This window comes from Tarenaya hassleriana, unplaced genomic scaffold (genome assembly GCF_000463585.1).
Source record: "Tarenaya hassleriana unplaced genomic scaffold, ASM46358v1 Cleome9, whole genome shotgun sequence".
NCBI lineage: Eukaryota > Viridiplantae > Streptophyta > Magnoliopsida > Brassicales > Cleomaceae > Tarenaya > Tarenaya hassleriana.
The window spans coordinates 3,683,334-3,702,632 of record NW_010971389.1 but is presented as its reverse complement, the minus strand read 5'-3'; the positions used below and the strand labels follow the sequence as shown (position 1 = coordinate 3,702,632).

General features: G+C 34.5%; 3 protein-coding genes across 4 annotated transcripts in view; 1 reads left to right on the top strand and 2 right to left on the bottom strand.

Annotated features, from left to right (window-relative positions):
• Window positions 1–8,807: 8,807 nt before the first annotated feature.
• LOC104804277 (UPF0434 protein Mmwyl1_2153) lies at window positions 8,808–10,011 on the bottom strand. The gene is made up of 3 exons (XM_010528510.2): window positions 9,805–10,011; window positions 9,649–9,703; window positions 8,808–9,278 (listed from the first exon to the last, which is right to left on the bottom strand). The coding sequence occupies exons 1-3, from the start codon at window positions 9,903–9,905 to the stop codon at window positions 9,195–9,197; spliced, it is 240 nt and encodes a 79-aa protein (XP_010526812.1). The 5' UTR covers window positions 9,906–10,011; the 3' UTR covers window positions 8,808–9,194.
• A 330-nt stretch (window positions 10,012–10,341) lies between these two features.
• On the bottom strand, window positions 10,342–13,609 carry LOC104804275 (protein MID1-COMPLEMENTING ACTIVITY 1-like). 2 transcript variants are annotated; one of them, XM_010528509.1, is made up of 10 exons: window positions 13,358–13,609; window positions 13,243–13,274; window positions 12,777–12,989; window positions 12,247–12,680; window positions 11,745–12,127; window positions 11,477–11,586; window positions 11,250–11,321; window positions 11,029–11,135; window positions 10,705–10,798; window positions 10,342–10,604 (listed from the first exon to the last, which is right to left on the bottom strand). In XM_010528509.1, exons 4-10 carry the CDS (start codon window positions 12,655–12,657, stop codon window positions 10,552–10,554), a joined length of 1,230 nt encoding a protein of 409 aa, XP_010526811.1. In that variant the 5' UTR covers window positions 12,658–12,680; window positions 12,777–12,989; window positions 13,243–13,274; window positions 13,358–13,609; the 3' UTR covers window positions 10,342–10,551. The 2 variants fall into 2 exon arrangements, with proteins under 2 accessions (XP_010526811.1, XP_010526810.1); XM_010528508.1 differs by lacking the exon at window positions 13,243–13,274.
• A 4,444-nt stretch (window positions 13,610–18,053) lies between these two features.
• Window positions 18,054–19,299, top strand: part of LOC104804274 (DNA ligase 1) — a 2,920-nt gene continuing 1,674 nt past the window's right edge. Inside the window, exons 1-2 of the mRNA XM_010528507.1 lie at window positions 18,054–18,409; window positions 19,216–19,292. Of these exons, the coding sequence (XP_010526809.1) occupies window positions 18,329–18,409; window positions 19,216–19,292 (158 nt within the window). The 5' untranslated portion in view covers window positions 18,054–18,328. The remainder of the gene's footprint in view (window positions 18,410–19,215; window positions 19,293–19,299) is intronic.

Sequence of the window (19,299 nt, the reverse complement as noted above, 5' to 3'; positions counted from 1 at the left end):
AAAGTCGGGATAGACTTAGGAGACGGGTAGACGTCGGGTGTAATCCTCGGGTTAGCTAGCGGGTATAGTCTTGGACTTTACTAGGAGGGTTAGTTAGACGGTCTAGGGAGTCATACAACCGAGGGTAGCGTTTGCCGGTCGGGCAACGCGGGATAGGACTACGGTTCGAGTCTTATCGGGGTGAACGTTCTAACACGTTTACCGAGTGTTTCAGGTATAGATGAGCTGATCGATGGCGGGATAAGGCGACGAGGCCACGAGGAGTCATCGACGGGAGCTTCATCAGGTTCAAAGGCAGCGACATGTGACTAACTCCGGGACATCAGGTAAGCGAGGTAAGTCAGGTAAGTTACGCTTTAAATTCCGACGAAAGTCGATCGGTGCTGGAAACGGCGAATTCCACTAGTGTTTTATTTTTGTTATTGTTTTTTCTTGATTGGTTCCTTTCTCCACCAAGGTGGAGATTGTTGGGCCAGCTCGGCCCAGCGGCCCATTTGGTTTTTTGGTGAAAGAAAGGAACGGCCCATCGGCCGAAACGTGGCGTTTTGAGCAACGGGTTAATGAACCCTAACTCTTGGCGAGCATTCGTGGAGCGTGGCGTGTGGCTCGAGGCAGAAGGTTCGAGAGAGAGACCGGAGGAGAGAAGAAGGCGATGACAACGACGGAGCTTCCCGGCGTCGGTGAAGCTCGGACTCAACGGCGGCTCAAGGTAAGTGAGTCGAGGTCGGTAAGGTGGTTGTTCCTCGTCTTTCTTGGTTGTCTTCGGACTGGTTTTCCGATCGACGAGTCTCCGAGTTGTGGAGCACCGTCGGTTCTTGTTCTCCGATGGTTTCTTCCGTCTTCTAGTGGATTCGCCGGCACCGTCCGGCCGAGATGTAGGCCCGAGGAAACTCGGTAACCGAACTCGTTAAAACTCCGGTGTCGTTTCTTCTTCTTGCACGAACGAGCGTCGGAGTGGCCGTGAGAACTCGATACCGACTTCACAATAAGGTTAACTTTTTTTTTTCAATTCAATTGTTGACTATCACATCTTTTGACACACAATGGTAATCAAATTAATATTATTCGAAGAAATCGTATAAGATAAATAAAAAGATATAGTATATTATAGTAGAATAGAGGTCAACCTAACATATTGTATATCATAAAAATTACAAATATTTTCAAAGTAATGCGGTTGGCTATGACATTAATTTCGAAGCAAACATTAAAAAAAAAAGGTACAAGTTATATGGGTTGGACCGAAAAGATAATGAGGAGGACCGCCGACCAGAGGGAAGGGAGGAACTTTAGATGCAGCTTCCTCTCGACGCGGTTTCCATTCAAAGGTTTTACTTTTTTATTTATATTTAAAACTTTTTTTTTTTGTTAAACTATTTTTAAACTTTTGTGCTGAATCCATTCAAAGATTTTTATTGGACACAACTACTTTATTCTACTCTTTCAATTTGTTTAAATATAATTTCATATAATTTGATCAGTGAATTGTGTCAGATGTTACAGTTATAGCACTCGAATAAAAATGGATAAAATCAATCTGCAATGGCCGGTCAATTTCTATTTTTCCAACGAATAAATTTAAACCAAAATCAGAATAATATCTAATTGTATATTAATCAAATTTGATTAGAATATCAATTGGTTATATATTTTTTAGTCAATTTAATCGTTTTCGAAATAAAATCACCAAAAACCCAATTTAAAAAATCGAACGAAGTCCAATAATAACAATGCGATTTAAAGACTTGAAAGTCCGCCGCTAATTCAAACATTTTTTTTTTATAAAAGATACTATGTAAATGCGTGTGTGTGTGTCATTTAGGATAAGGTTTAAAGAATGATACAAATTTACCATAAAAAATAAAAATTTTCTGGGGAATCTAATGATAATTAAAAGGTAATCTCGAGATTAGTGAAAACTATACAAACATTTAAAGGTCATTTTATTAACAATATATATGATATATATTGAGAGATGGGCGTTGACAATATTTTTCATCCAAGTAGTTACGGGCCCAATCTATATGGGCCCCATTGTCACGGGCCCAGTAACTATGGGCTCAATTTGACAGAACGAGCTCACAATATTCAAACCGGGGGGTTGTACGCCAAATCTAGAACCTTGTGGGTCAAATTCAAGGTGCTATATTCTTTCGGGGTAAATGCGTGACATCTGCAAAAATATATTCCTTACCACAATGCATTCACCCTCCGGAATGGCCATTTCGAATCTAAAAATCTATATATATTAATAAAGATGTTTAAAGAGATTTGGTGAGGACACCTAAGCATCCTATGTGGCAATTTTCTTCATTTCAATTGGTTTATAAACATGTTCATTAGTTTTAACTACATGAAAAATATCAATTGACTAATTAATGAAAAACAATATTATTAGTTATCTTAATGAAGAAAAATTAAAAAATTTCATCTTTGTAATATAAAAAATATTATTAGTTATCTTGATAATATTATTCAAATTACAAAATTAAAATATAATATTATATAATAATCTTGAGAGAATGATAAAAGAAAAATATCAATAGAAATCTAGGTGGAATCTTTAATAGTATACAAAAAAGAAAATATCAATGGACATTTTGGTGGAATCAACCTAGCGTGATAACAATCATTTAATAACCACTAATGAAAAAAACTATTAGTCTTCCCCACTAATTCACTAATGAAAAACGTTACTAATGAAAACCGACGTTATAAATATTTGCATTGCATGTCCATTTTATTTATTTTTTGTATAATTGCAATTAAAGTTCTTGGTTGGGGTGAAGATGGTTTTTATTTGATGAGCAATCCTTGCATTCTCTAGCATGTTCTGTCGTTGTGGAATATCTCTCGAGTGTAAATGTGAAACAGTTTATAATCCGTAGCCGTCGCAAGATATTTGCTTATCATATTGTGATCCAACTCGCTGAGGATCTCTCCCAAGGGTAATTTTCAACGATTTCTTTTCATTATTTTATTTGAAGAAATCGTGAGTTTGATCGAGTGCAGGTAAAGCTATTAGATTTCGAAGAAGATCGTTTATCTTGATGTGAAAATATAGAATATGCTTCTAAACACCAACATGAATCTGAAGATAATTGATTTTGGGTTGTTCGGGTGGAGGCACACAATCCAAAGGACATGAGCGGTGAAACTGATACTTTTGGATAAATGAATTATGAGGTATATACTAACCTCTCCATCGGATTTAAAGAAACACCATAATTCATTGTGTTCTGGATGGCAAACCCTACTATATGTTGGATAATGCCCAAAAAGAAACACAAAGGGAGACAAAGATTTTTACTTCAAATGTACTACAAAATGTTTTGTTTGACTTTGTATGTTGGCAGTTGAGTTATAGATTTTTAACATCTTAAATATTTCTTATACAATATCATAAATATGATAAATTATGGTTCGCTTCAAAGGTATTTTATATTGCTCCAATAAAAATAAATTGTAGATTTTTTTTTAAGTTTTATACAGGAATATTTATTCAGTAACCATATAAATATATAGATCTAATTATCTCCATATAGACTATATATTTTCAGAACATACATATATATATATACACACACTATCTTTATGTTCTATATGTTTCAGAACTTGCACTTAGACCTACGGATATACAACACTTATCTCTTGATGCCTCTTTTTTTAACCATAAATAATGAATTAGAGTTGTCAAATGGAAAAGCAAATATATCTATATATCTATATATATATATTGATTACATATTTCAAATGATATATACAATGCTGATCTGATTATTATTGTGATTGATGAGTATTTGTTATATGAAGGGAATATCATCTGGTTTTAGTGGACAAAGCGGTCCATTACAAAGCCACCATCGGCGGCAAGGGAGGGAGCACAGTATGTATCTGAGCATTGATTTTCCGGCGAGAACAAGCTAGGTGACTCGGCCACTGGTACAGACGATTCCGGTCCAATGACACGGAGTCGGGTTGGAATCTGACCAGGAGCACGCAGAACAAACCGATCTCGATGGCGGATTTTAAGGCAAACACAAACACCCCATTAGAATTAAGCGATGAACAGAAGCTCACCATGCACAGAAAGATGAAAGAAACAAAAAGAAAACAAAACTAAAGCATATTCATTTCGAACAAAGAAATCTGAAATATGCGTCAGTGATTGTTCTAAAGAGGAATCATGAGGTGGGTGAAGCAACGAGGAATTGCAGAGAGAAGACGAAGGAGAAGACTAAGAAATGTTATCGAGGTTGGAGTGTTATGCATTCCTTGAGCAACGTGGTGTAATGAAACCATTAGAAAGTTTTTGAATTCTTGGCAGAAACGTGGTGTAATGAAACTACGAAGCTGGGTTGTGCTGGTCACCTCTGAGCAAATTCAGTAGAATATACTCGTAAGCAAGCCTTGAAGTTCACCAAAAACAATGATAAAATGGATCCAAAAAAAATTTGAAATTTTAGGTTTTTATACGCATAAAAGTCAAAATTTAAAACGAAAATTTTTGAAATTGAGAGTGATTCGAACGCTATGGACGCATGAGCTTCTGCAGTAAGAGTATAGCTTCATCTTCTCCTTCGCCGGAAATCGTCTGATGAGACAGCAATTTAGGATATTGCCTGGTCATGGAACGAAACAGCCAAAAAAAATTGGATACTATTATGCGAAAGGTTTCCGGCGAAGGAGAAGATGAAGCTATACTCTTACTGCAGAAGCTCATGCGTCCATAGCGTTCGAATCACTCTCAATTTCAAAAATTTTCGTTTTAAATTTTGACTTTTATGCGTATAAAAACCTAAAATTTCAAAATTTTTTTGGATCCATTTTATCATTGTTTTTGGTGAACTTCAAGGCTTGCTTACGAGTATATTCTACTGAATTTGCTCAGAGGTGACCAGCACAACCCAGCTTCGTAGTTTCATTACACCACGTTTCTGCCAAGAATTCAAAAACTTTCTAATGGTTTCATTACACCACGTTGCTCAAGGAATGCATAACACTCCAACCTCGATAACATTTCTTAGTCTTCTCCTTCGTCTTCTCTCTGCAATTCCTCGTTGCTTCACCCACCTCATGATTCCTCTTTAGAACAATCACTGACGCATATTTCAGATTTCTTTGTTCGAAATGAATATGCTTTAGTTTTGTTTTCTTTTTGTTTCTTTCATCTTTCTGTGCATGGTGAGCTTCTGTTCATCGCTTAATTCTAATGGGGTGTTTGTGTTTGCCTTAAAATCCGCCATCGAGATCGGTTTGTTCTGCGTGCTCCTGGTCAGATTCCAACCCGACTCCGTGTCATTGGACCGGAATCGTCTGTACCAGTGGCCGAGTCACCTAGCTTGTTCTCGCCGGAAAATCAATGCTCAGATACATACTGTGCTCCCTCCCTTGCCGCCGATGGTGGCTTTGTAATGGACCGCTTTGTCCACTAAAACCAGATGATATTCCCTTCATATAACAAATACTCATCAATCACAATAATAATCAGATCAGCATTGTATATATCATTTGAAATATGTAATCAATATATATATATAGATATATAGATATATTTGCTTTTCCATTTGACAACTCTAATTCATTATTTATGGTTAAAAAAAGAGGCATCAAGAGATAAGTGTTGTATATCCGTAGGTCTAAGTGCAAGTTCTGAAACATATAGAACATAAAGATAGTGTGTGTATATATATATATGTATGTTCTGAAAATATATAGTCTATATGGAGATAATTAGATCTATATATTTATATGGTTACTGAATAAATATTCCTGTATAAAACTTAAAAAAAAATCTACAATTTATTTTTATTGGAGCAATATAAAATACCTTTGAAGCGAACCATAATTTATCATATTTATGATATTGTATAAGAAATATTTAAGATGTTAAAAATCTATAACTCAACTGCCAACATACAAAGTCAAACAAAACATTTTGTAGTACATTTGAAGTAAAAATCTTTGTCTCCCTTTGTGTTTCTTTTTGGGCATTATCCAACATATAGTAGGGTTTGCCATCCAGAACACAATGAATTATGGTGTTTCTTTAAATCCGATGGAGAGGTTAGTATATACCTCATAATTCATTTATCCAAAAGTATCAGTTTCACCGCTCATGTCCTTTGGATTGTGTGCCTCCACCCGAACAACCCAAAATCAATTATCTTCAGATTCATGTTGGTGTTTAGAAGCATATTCTATATTTTCACATCAAGATAAACGATCTTCTTCGAAATCTAATAGCTTTACCTGCACTCGATCAAACTCACGATTTCTTCAAATAAAATAATGAAAAGAAATCGTTGAAAATTACCCTTGGGAGAGATCCTCAGCGAGTTGGATCACAATATGATAAGCAAATATCTTGCGACGGCTACGGATTATAAACTGTTTCACATTTACACTCGAGAGATATTCCACAACGACAGAACATGCTAGAGAATGCAAGGATTGCTCATCAAATAAAAACCATCTTCACCCCAACCAAGAACTTTAATTGCAATTATACAAAAAATAAATAAAATGGACATGCAATGCAAATATTTATAACGTCGGTTTTCATTAGTAACGTTTTTCATTAGTGAATTAGTGGGGAAGACTAATAGTTTTTTTCATTAGTGGTTATTAAATGATTGTTATCACGCTAGGTTGATTCCACCAAAATGTCCATTGATATTTTCTTTTTTGTATACTATTAAAGATTCCACCTAGATTTCTATTGATATTTTTCTTTTATCATTCTCTCAAGATTATTATATAATATTATATTTTAATTTTGTAATTTGAATAATATTATCAAGATAACTAATAATATTTTTTATATTACAAAGATGAAATTTTTTAATTTTTCTTCATTAAGATAACTAATAATATTGTTTTTCATTAATTAGTCAATTGATATTTTTCATGTAGTTAAAACTAATGAACATGTTTATAAACCAATTGAAATGAAGAAAATTGCCACATAGGATGCTTAGGTGTCCTCACCAAATCTATCCAATTTTTTTTGGCTGTTTCGTTCCATGACCAGGCAATATCCTAAATTGCTGTCTCATCAGACGATTTCCGGCGAAGGAGAAGATGAAGCTATACTCTTACTGCAGAAGCTCATGCGTCCATAGCGTTCGAATCACTCTCAATTTCAAAAATTTTCGTTTTAAATTTTGACTTTTATGCGTATAAAAACCTAAAATTTCAAATTTTTTTTGGATCCATTTTATCATTGTTTTTGGTGAACTTCAAGGCTTGCTTACGAGTATATTCTACTGAATTTGCTCAGAGGTGACCAGCACAACCCAGCTTCGTAGTTTCATTACACCACGTTTCTGCCAAGAATTCAAAAACTTTCTAATGGTTTCATTACACCACGTTGCTCAAGGAATGCATAACACTCCAACCTCGATAACATTTCTTAGTCTTCTCCTTCGTCTTCTCTCTGCAATTCCTCGTTGCTTCACCCACCTCATGATTCCTCTTTAGAACAATCACTGACGCATATTTCAGATTTCTTTGTTCGAAATGAATATGCTTTAGTTTTGTTTTCTTTTTGTTTCTTTCATCTTTCTGTGCATGGTGAGCTTCTGTTCATCGCTTAATTCTAATGGGGTGTTTGTGTTTGCCTTAAAATCCGCCATCGAGATCGGTTTGTTCTGCGTGCTCCTGGTCAGATTCCAACCCGACTCCGTGTCATTGGACCGGAATCGTCTGTACCAGTGGCCGAGTCACCTAGCTTGTTCTCGCCGGAAAATCAATGCTCAGATACATACTGTGCTCCCTCCCTTGCCGCCGATGGTGGCTTTGTAATGGACCGCTTTGTCCACTAAAACCAGATGATATTCCCTTCATATAACAAATACTCATCAATCACAATAATAATCAGATCAGCATTGTATATATCATTTGAGAGGGATCGGATTGTTGTCAGAATATGTAATGGTTTGATGTTAACGAAACAACAGAGAAGTAAGTGACATATGATGTTTTGGATTACATAAAAAGCTGGTAATATGCGTTATGTTTATGAAATATTTATATTAGAATTACTCCAAGTAATTTTAGTTCACGTATTGGATTTACAAATTAAATTTTTAGTTTACGAAAATGACGATATCTATTTTTGTTATGTTTAAATTCCAATCGAAATTGAATGAAAAATCCTAAAAAAATATTGAACTTTCCAAATTTGATAAAAAAAACTAAAATTTTGATTTTATCAAATAAACATAAAACTTTTTAAATTTGTCAAAACAAAACTTAATTCTTCTACGATTTTCAAAATAAACAAATGAGATGACGTGATATAAGAAAATGCAAACATGTCAAATTATTATTTTAGTTTTTTTACGATTGTATATAGTTCATGTATTTTTTGGAATCATTTAAAGTGTTTAATATTTTTTTTTGACAATCGCATAAACGTTTATGTATTTTTTGGATCACTTAAAAAGTTAAATGTTTTTTAAATTCACTTAAAAAGTTTAATATTTATTTGACAAAAACAAAAAATCGGTGTAAACAAATGTTTTTTATTAAACATGTACTTCACCGTAAAAAATATATAAACGTATTCAACGAATATATAAAAAGAATTTTATAATAAAATAATACAATAATATCTATATTTTCAAATTTTAAAGACCTTTGTATATATATATATATTAGTTTTGTTATATTCATTTCAACGTTTTTTCATAACAAAAGAGAAAATATTTTATATTAAAATAAAAAAGAATCAACCGCGCATCGCGCGGATCTCACCTAGTAATTTAAAATAAATAATGTTACCAATCAAATCCGAACTCGACTAAAAACCGAATCAATATTTTTTTTTTCAAAATAAAAAGAAACCGAATACCAATAGGATTAAACCGGAACCCGATAAAACAGTTTTATTACCCGAACTAAATCTGAAACTTCCGGGTATCGAATTTTCGGAAAGGATTCGGATGAAGTGGTCGGGTCGGGTCGGGTTTCGGGTAACGTGGCCACCAGTCACTAAGCTGCCTCCCAAACATCTAATGCCCAATTGGGTTTGTTCTATATTTGCTTCAACAACATTTTAGTGAAACTCCAAATGAACCAAACCACAAGATAACCTAAATCAGCACACAAGACAAGATCATGTGGAACATGTTTCTACCCTTTGCCCTGATCCAATAGTCTAATCCGTTTTAGGCGCAAAAGCAAAATCGTCAAGCTTTTGATGCATCATCACCTTCTCCCACTTCAAGAATCTTGCCATCCTTTGGAACCAAGCATGGAATCCCATCTTTGATCTATCATCATCACCATCATCATCATCATGTTCATATGAAGAGATAAAAAGCTCAAGCGAGAACACACCATTTCATTAAGAAAGGACAAGGTGTCTTCCTTAAGGGATGATTCCTTTGAATACGATTGATAAGTTTCGAAGGCAGATGCCAATAGGGTTCCAACTTTCATGGTGACAGAGGTAATCTAATTTCATCAAAGCTTTCTATGAAACTAAACGCTTGTCCCTAACGGATTTGCAAAGCTTTTGGATCGAGGGAAAAAAAGGGTTTATCTCAATGTCCTGCAAATTTCTCGAATGCACCGAAGTAATTGGGAAAAGGTAACAGCTTCGGATTCGATCGAATCCAGAGACATGGAACAGAAACTTACGGGAAAAGAGACACCAATGGCGTCGCTGACCAGCGAATTCGTCTTCTCGCAGACCCTGACAAAGAATTCATCACACATCGTAAACGAGACACGAATCTACAGCGGGAAAATCTCCACAGAAATGGGAGAAACGATGGAATCGGGAGGGAATCGAACCTCAAGGGTTGCTTGGAAAGAGGGCAGACGAGAATCTCCGACAGAGTCTTGTTGATAACATGCCCCGCTTCTTTCAGCAGCACTCCGCTAAATCTCACCATATCCCAGCTCCGATCTTAGTTCTAGTTTAGGGTTTCGGCCTGAATCGGGGAATTTTAGCCGGGAAATCGAGTTTAGGAATCGGCCCGAGTATGATTTTAATTTGATTATTTTCGAGTTTATTTTTAAAAAATATATCCATTTCATTTTGGTATTATTAATTCCTGTTTGACTCGGTTTTGTTTAAAAAAAATGTTTATAAACTATTTATATTATTTTATATTTAATTCCAAGTATTTTCAATTTTAAAAACTTACTCATCCATTTTTTTTAATTCCGTAGAAAATATAATTAATTAATTATATAACTAGGGTCCTTTCTGTGAATTTAAAAGTTTTTCGATTTGGCCCTCGGGCAATCTCCCCATCCACGATATTTAAGACATTGCATTGTAAACAGTCATCAAAAGGGGAAAAAATGGCAGTGACATATATCATATAGAAAAAAAAAAAAAGAATTTAGTTGTTTGATACAAAGGAACTGAATTTACATAAGTTGACGTCATGGATGAAACGAAAGACAAAAGCAGTTCTTGGAGAAGTTTCATGTTGTGAGAGACAACAGATAACATTTGCATCACCTTCACCTAAAAATATATTTTCCCACGTGGTAAAAGACAATGAAGGACTTTGTCACGGCAACTCTTCTTCAGTGTTCCATGAACTGGGAACTGGGGGGGCTGACTTTGGTCTTCTCCTGAGCTGCGGGAACAGAAGCCACTGACATCAGTTAAAACTGCTTTGTTCATGTCCCGAGGGTAAGATTCTGTAAAACATTGGGAACATGTGTTTTTAATGTTACCGTAAGCTCCACGGATCTCGACTTCTCGCCATTCTTGAACAAGGGCACAGCAACAACACATGAGATGCGAGAGAAAATCATCGATGAATCCTCCCTGCCAACCCCAAGATACCCGTATTTCAAGGCATTAGCTATCAGAATCTTCTAGAAGATTCTCTGGTAAACCCGGAGATAAAAGTTGTATTCAGACACCTCTCTGACAAAGTTTTGGAAAACTCCCTTTTGGATGCCAAATGTAACCAACTCTTTTGATGAAGACTGTATAGATGTCGAAATCGAGGGTTTTATAGATTGCTTAGAGCGCAAGGAAGGAGGAGCATGTACCGTGATGTTCAGCCTCTTCCGGAGCTTTCCCCTTATGCAGCAAGTGTAGCAGCAGCATGACAATACCAGAGAATACGCCATTAGCTCGTTACATGTTTCAGCTGACGCTGAAAAGCCAAGAGGAAGAACGACGATGGTTGTTGTTTAGTATTTATCAGATTCTCAATCCCGGGTCGTAATAACAAAGTAACAGCTACTGATCATTAGAGCAGATTTCTTACAGGTGTGCCTGTCAGTTGCTACAGTTGTGATCTTTGCCAATGTGCCGCAAGGGAAGAAGAATGTCTTCAAGCCTGTCGTAAAACCGTTACGGTTAAATTATTCACAACTTTTGGGCATACAGATAAGATCGCAATATCGATAAATGATACTCGTCGCCATCAACAAGAGCAAAAACTGGAGCTATATTCGGTAATATCATTCCAAATTAGAAGGGGAGAGGGCTTACATAGAGAAGGGTCTAAACAACAATCCAGCAAGTCAGTCTCCCATTCTTCATGGTGATGTGATGCTCGGCTTGAAAGAAGATCATGTCCGGACGAAACAGAAGACGCGGTCCTGCAGTGGAACGATAACACCGATCAGCGACATAGGAACATAACTGCCTAACGAATTCTGGCATGTAAGCATCATTTAGCCCACAACCAAATTCGAATGCCCTTGCGGTTATAGAACGTAAAGCATGGATCTTTAGCTATTGAGTCAGAGATGCCAACCTCGAAGATGAACGACTACTGTCATATGAAGACTCTTTCTTGTCGCTGGCGTCTTTATGGTAGCTTTTCTTAGAAGAGTCCTTTTCTGGGTAAGAATCAACAGAAGCAACGGCTTCTGTAACATCGATTAAACGCTGAATAACTTCACACTGATTCACATCATAATGCGACTGCGAATGCTGAAGTTCAAGCTGCAGTTTCTGATTTTCCTTCTTTAACGCTTCGCAGAAAGCCAGGTTCGGGTAGGAACAAGAGAGCGTTTTCTTCAGAACCGAGGCCGCTTCTTTGGTGGATTCTTGCTTCAGAATAACATCTTGCACCTTTCTATCCTCCTCGTCCAAAATGTACTCGCGCTGATCACGGTCAATCACCTCTATCCTCTCCTACATATTTTTCACACGCATTTCAATATCATAGATTCACAGACACAACAGGTAACGCCATGATCGAAACCCACAAAAAAAAAGATGCGGAAATCCGTAGAACAACAAGTTCCAGTTACCCTTATGCGAGCATTGTCGACCAAAGTGATGAGAGGTATGATCTTGAGGTAACGATCGATCTCGCTCTGAGCTTTCCGGAACTGGTAAACAATGTTCCAACCCATTGCCAACAAGTAAAGGTAGCTCCTGTCCTGACAACTATTGACCAGGATGTAAGAACGCCTCAGAGAATCCTCGAGCTGCTCGAGCGGCTCTCTGGTCTCTGGGTACTTCTTCAACTCAGAGATTTTAAGCTGTCCGAGCAAGTTTCCGATGAGCTTAAGATGCTGAGCGAATTGCCGACAGTTCTTCTTGTGCATCCTGGCAGTGTTCGCCGCACTCACGATCATTCCGATCAATCTCACGGCGTCGAGCCCCGTGAGCTGCGCCACTGACGAAATCTCCCCCAAATGATCCCATGAATGAGCCATTTTCTCTTCTTCTCTCGGTTTTCCTGCTCGTGCCGATCATTGCCCGCGTTATGCTAAGAAATCAGCTCGAAACCCTCACAAATGGCGAGACTGAAACACCGGGTGATACGAGATTTTACCTCTACTGTGCTGGGGTTTCAGACAATCGGGGGAATCGGGGAGACGAAATCCAAGCTTTTCTACTCCTGCATTACGCTGGAGTCCGATTTCGATGAGATTCCGACGCCGGATTCGAGGTTAAGACACAGTGCTTCGAATTTTCCGAGGAATCATCGATTCAGGAATCGCATTATGGCTAAAGAAATCAGTCAAGCAGACAGTGATACCTTCAACTGCAACAAAAAAAAAAAAAAACAGAGTACCAAATAGAAAGAAGGTTTATTAGATATTGATCTCGAAGATTCTCCAGGACCCGTCTCCGCAAGCTTTTTTACGACAAAGATCTTCCAAAAAAAAAAGCGAACATTCAGAAGAAAAAAAAAGAATCAAAGGAGTCTCCTGAACACTTCAAGCTGACGAAAGCGAAAGTAAAACAAAAGAAAAAGTCGGTGAAGTTTGTCTAAACACTCCGGCGGCGACCCTCACCGGAAAAGAATAGTTCGCCGACGACCAAGCTCCTTTTCCCGTGACAAGTCAAAGAAGAAACATTGAGAACCGCAGCAAAAACATAAGACGAGGAGATTAGCGTTGGAAAGCTCACCTAATGCATTGAGGAAGGCAAGGCAACCGTTGTAATTTTGCCTCACACTTCTCCAAGTACAACGATGAAAGATACAATCTGAGGGAAATCTGTCAGAAAAATGAGGAAGAAGAAGAATGAATTCTGGAATCTACTGACATTGTTTCCCGAGAAAATAAAACATGGGTCTTTATCTTCGTCGTCGTCTTCGTTGTCTTCGGATCAGGAACAGAGAGATTCTCTGAGAAAATTATACGGAACATGCGATTGCTTGCTTGATTTCAATTGCCACATGTCGAAGGTGTTGATTCCTACTGATATTACGGAATACCCCTCCTATTCATTCTATATTCACTAAAATGCCATCGTCAAAGATTTCTGTGTCGCAATGAGTATAATATCTTTTAACTAAATTAAAATTAATATAAAATAAAATAAATTATAATAAAAACTAATGTCAATACGAGTTAATTTATAAAAAAAATACTTCCGATTCCGAATAATAAAGTAAAAAATATTTAATTTTGTATTTTTATAACGCTGAAACTAGGTTTTTTATGTTCGATTTATTATAATTTGCATAACATTGATCAATAAAAACGTTGATTTATTTTTATTAAGTTTTTAATGAATTAGATTCGAGAAACCATCATGTGAAGTTGATTGGTGTCCTAACCATATAGTTATGATGGTGGTGGTGGATATAATTATTCCTTTTTTTCCCATAATTTACCATAGCATGTGAAAAGATATAATTGTGGATTTAACACCTCACCAACCGACGGTAAATTTCATGCAAACGATAAAAATATTATGTGAGTAAATAGTAAATAACAAACTCTATTTCGGGGTTAGTGGTTGTTAATTGCTAAATTATAATTAAAAACCTTCACACAATATTATTTTAAACACATACGTAGCTGTCTCTTATATTGATTTACAATTTATATTTGGAATTCAATCCCATATCACAAGCTTGTATTCACAAAAATTACCATAAGCAATAAATTCATATAAAAAAAACTAAAAGATTTTGGGATAAAAGTATGATATAGAGTAATTTGGCCGATGAGTAGAGAGGGTGATATTCATTATATTTCGATTTATTTATTTTAAAGTGGTCTTTTCAGTTTGATAAACACAATAATTATCACCTTTTGATGTATCTTTTTTTATTCTATTTTCATCCGTTCAATTTTTATTAAAAATGTTTTATTTCGAGATTATTTTTTATATTCAATCGTACAACGTATTAATTTATCCTAAAAATAAATATTATCATAGCTGCGAGTGCCCATGCCTTGTTGGCATCATTAATTCAAATATCAGTTTCTAGTTATCGAAACATTACAACTTTTGCAGTTGGGCTATCCATTTTAAAAAACAGCCACACAGACGAAATAAAACATTATTATTATTATTATTATTATTATTATTATCGAGATCATTTAGGGTTTAGTTGCAAGAGAGAAACTAACGTTATTATTTACACTTTAAAGCCAAATGTCTAGTGGATTGGGTGACCACATATATATTTTTGAGATATCCGTATCCCTATCCGATCCGCATAAATACTCGATTTTATTATCTACATCCGATCCGTATTGTAGATATTTGTGAATATATGTATCCAACATAAAAATTATAAAAATTAAAATTAAAATTAAATAACAATTTCAAATATAAATAAATTATATATGTCATTTCTATTCACAATTTAAAATTTAAAATTTAAATATTTACAATCAATTTAAATACAAATATAATCATAATATATCATATACAAATATATTCAAAGTTCAAAATTCAAAAAATTAAACATAATAAATCTTAATATTCAAAAAATTAAACATTCTAAATCTCAATATATAAAAAATATTTTTTTAAATATACCTACAAAACATGTAAATATAAAATATTTTAAATCTTTATACCAAATTATTCTTATATTTAATAATATTATTAATTAGTTGAGATCAGATAGAAAATGTCGGATAACTCGAATTTGATATCCATATCCGATCCGTATCTGATAAATATTTCAAAATAAATATCCTATTCGATCCGTACATTCTGAATATCCGAATTTTTTATTCGGATAACGAATCGGTTCGATTTTTCGGATATTATGCCCACTATTTGTCTCCATATGTGTCAGTGGAGAATAATCGTGCATCTTACTTTTATTATTTCTGAAAACTCGCTATCGAAAATTTTCTGAATGTTTCTCTTACAATTGATTTTCAAATATCCAATAATAATAATAACCCAATAACAAAATCGAACTGCACTTTTTTCTTTTTTGAATTATAATAACAATAAAAATTTAAAATCAATATTTTTGTCAGAACATATTATTCATAATCATATATATATATATATATATATATACAAAAAGAAATATAGAAAGAAATATAGAAAGAAATATGTATATAGAAATATGTACATATTTGAAATAAACAACCATCGTTTACCAAATATATAATATATATTTAGAGGGCTTTGAGATGAATAATTTTTTTTATACAAAGAATTTTCTGATGGTATTTTTATTTATTAAATTATCGGAAAAACTATATATATTTTTTGGTTTTAGATTAAATTTCTCTATTTGATTGGAAATAATGTTTTTATTTAGATTTCATTTTAATTTTAATAATACCAATAATTCAATTCCGTTATTTTATTTATTGAAGGATTACAACTTTTACGGTTGGTCGAACCTAGCAGTCACACAGGTGGATATACGAGAGAAATAAACAATATTTTATTTAAATTTATAGCGTTATTTATATATTAAAAATCTTTAGTGGCTTGAACTCACGGAAAATTATAACACCTTCTCCTAAGGCCGAATCATTGCAGCGCTATTAACCGCAAACGAAACTATTACGATTTTTACCGATTGTGGATGATTGAAAAATTATCTGGTCGGAATCATCCGCAACCACAACCAAATTTGTATTTTCTAATCACAATTTTTAACCTATATTTTAATAGCAGTTTATATGCTATTTAGATAAAAATACTAAAATATATTTATTAAAAATTATATATATATATATATATATATATATATATATATATTGATAATGATTTTGTTTAGTGTTATGATTTGATATTATATTTTAGTACCATATTTTAATAAAAAATATAATAGTATCATATAATTATATAATTTTTAGGTTTAATAATATTTTTTAATAATTTTCATAATAACATTATTTTTTACTTAAAAATCTATAAAATTTATAATATTTGTATTTTAAATTTATTATTGAATTATATAAATTTAGTAAATATTTTTTTTATCAAATTATACTAAAATTTTAATTACAACTATTATAAATTATTTTAAAATAATTCTTTTTTGATAATTTATATCAAAACATAACTGCAACGAACCGTTAAACTCTAATCATATCAATTCCGTTAAAAATAATTTATCAACCAATCAGTACTAATCATTTATAATTAATATCAAACGTTTTGAAAACGCCGTCACCCATAATCATAACCGTAACCTTATAACTAGGAGTGACTATTTTGGTTATTAACCGAATAACTGAATCGAATCGAACCGACTAAGATATAATCGTATCCAAACCGAATCCGATATCAAAACCGAATGGTTATGATTTTTTTAATCCCCAAAAAATCGAAATCGAACCGAATCGAATAAAAAAAATAACCGAAAGAACCTACAATTTCTTTGAAAAACAATTATTTTACCGAAGCGAATCGAATTTTATATAAAAACTGAATGGTTATAGTTTTTCTATAACCGAAATAATCAAACCTGAATATAACCGAAGCGAAATTCGAAATGACCACTTCTAGATATAACCAACATGGCCCTTATTATTTCTCAAAAATTATTATCGTATTTCATTATATCAGAATTGGTTTGAATAGAAAATATATTATTCGAATTGATCATATATATATATATATATATATATATTAGTTTAATGGCCAACAAAATATATATTATTCAGTTTACATTTATTGGAAAAACTTGTTTGGGCTACATGTCATAAGCTCGATCAACGTTGACCAAAAGATCACGCGGATCCATCTTATATAAACATTGTGTTCAAGGCCCAACGGATGAAGACAGGTGGACAACCTCAATTTACTAAACTGCCCCTGCCCATGAATTTCACATTTTTCACATGCTAACAAATATGACTAAAATATTATTATTCACAGAGTATTGTAGACCACATTTATATATCGTTTGGAATTTTCGATTTTAACTGGATTTCAATATTTGTCACGTGTCATTTTGGTTTGTAGTTATAAATTAAATGGAACGACATGCAACTACGAAAACAATTTTATTTTGTATGATTTTTTTTTTGTTTATGTTATGGCTGATGTAAGAATTTGAAGACGTTTTCTTGTAATAATAACCTATTTTATTAGGTGTAAAATAATTACATTAGTTTAAGAGACCATTTCTACTTTTGTCGTCGTTTTGGCCCAAACTCTTTGCCAAACTTCCCTCTGCGAAATCGTGTATCGTACGTAAAAACATTGGCATCGGTGTAACTCTATCCACGTTGCCAAACATACTTTGTAAAAGCGTTAGCACAAAAGCTGTACCAATACGACGTCGTTGCAATGCTATCTCCGTTAACAAACACGCCGGCTTCGCTCTTGTAGGGTCAATCCTTCTGCTATAAATATCGGTTCCATGAGGCAAGGAAAACAATTTTGGGTCGGAGCTGGAGAGAATTCTCGACTCGTTCCTCTATCTTTTCTCCGATTAATCAAAATCTTCGATTCGTAGCCTCTCTCCTATACATTCCGAAATTGGTTTTGGCGGGACATAGAAGCCCTAACAATCTCCTTTAAAGTCCTTGCGATCAATCGTGACGGATCTAGGGTTTCGTTTTATCTACCCAGATCCGGGAATTTTCTTTCAACATTTCGAGTTTGAAATAGCTTGCGTTCTGGGTGTTTTGTGGGGTTTTCTGTGATCGTAAGATGTCCCGGTGTTACCCGTTCCCGCCACCTGGGTATGTACGGAATGAAATCCGCGACGAGGCTCTGATCGAATCGATCAAGGTTTGTTGAGCATTTAGTTCGTGGCTTCGATTTTTGGTTTTGGGTGCTTGCGATTTCGAATGCTCAACTTACCGGTGTTTGGTTCTCGAACCTTAGTTCCCGATTCCGGTATCCGTATTCTAGGGTTTCGTAAAAGTATGCGTTAGTACAATTGTCGGGAAGAAAGAAGGGAGAAAATGTGTAATGCGTCGCAGATGATAATCAATATTATACTGTAGTATGCTGCTGTATGCCAGTGAGCGAATGTTGTTGATTTGGGTAATCTGTATAAGAACTTCTTACTTGGTGAACCAAAAAGAGTTCAAAAATTTCCTGAACTAAAAAGAACCTCATGATTGGGTTTTTGAAGTCCATTGGATGTTGGGGCAAAATTCTGTCGTGTTCTTGCTTCCATGCTTTATCTGCTGGTACACAGTAGACTTGAGCAAACGCTTTAGCTTAACGCTATGTTGTCCAAATGTTTGGTTTATGGGGATGAAGTTGTGTATGGAACCGATAAACAAGCTAAATTTATGGCACAAAGATTGCTTACAGATAATTCCTTTGTAGGCATTGCTTACAGATAATGCCTTTGTAGGCATCTCAAATGTTCATACATATTGACCGCGACTGTACCTTGTTGAATACTGAGACCCTAGAACTATACTACTGAACTGTACAAAAAAAAGGCTGTTGAATGTGTGTTGAAAGAGTATGAGAAGCTTTTGTTGGCATTTCCATGTCTAAATTGTGACCGGTTTTCCACATCTTTTAGTGTTATTGTCTTCTGTCCTAATAAATGTTGCTTTGTTTCTGGGGACATCCAGAGAGAAGAGGTGAAGGCTAAGAAAGAAAGGAAGGAGGAGAGAAAAAGGGAAAAGAAAGAAAAGAAGAGGAAGGAAAGGGAAAGA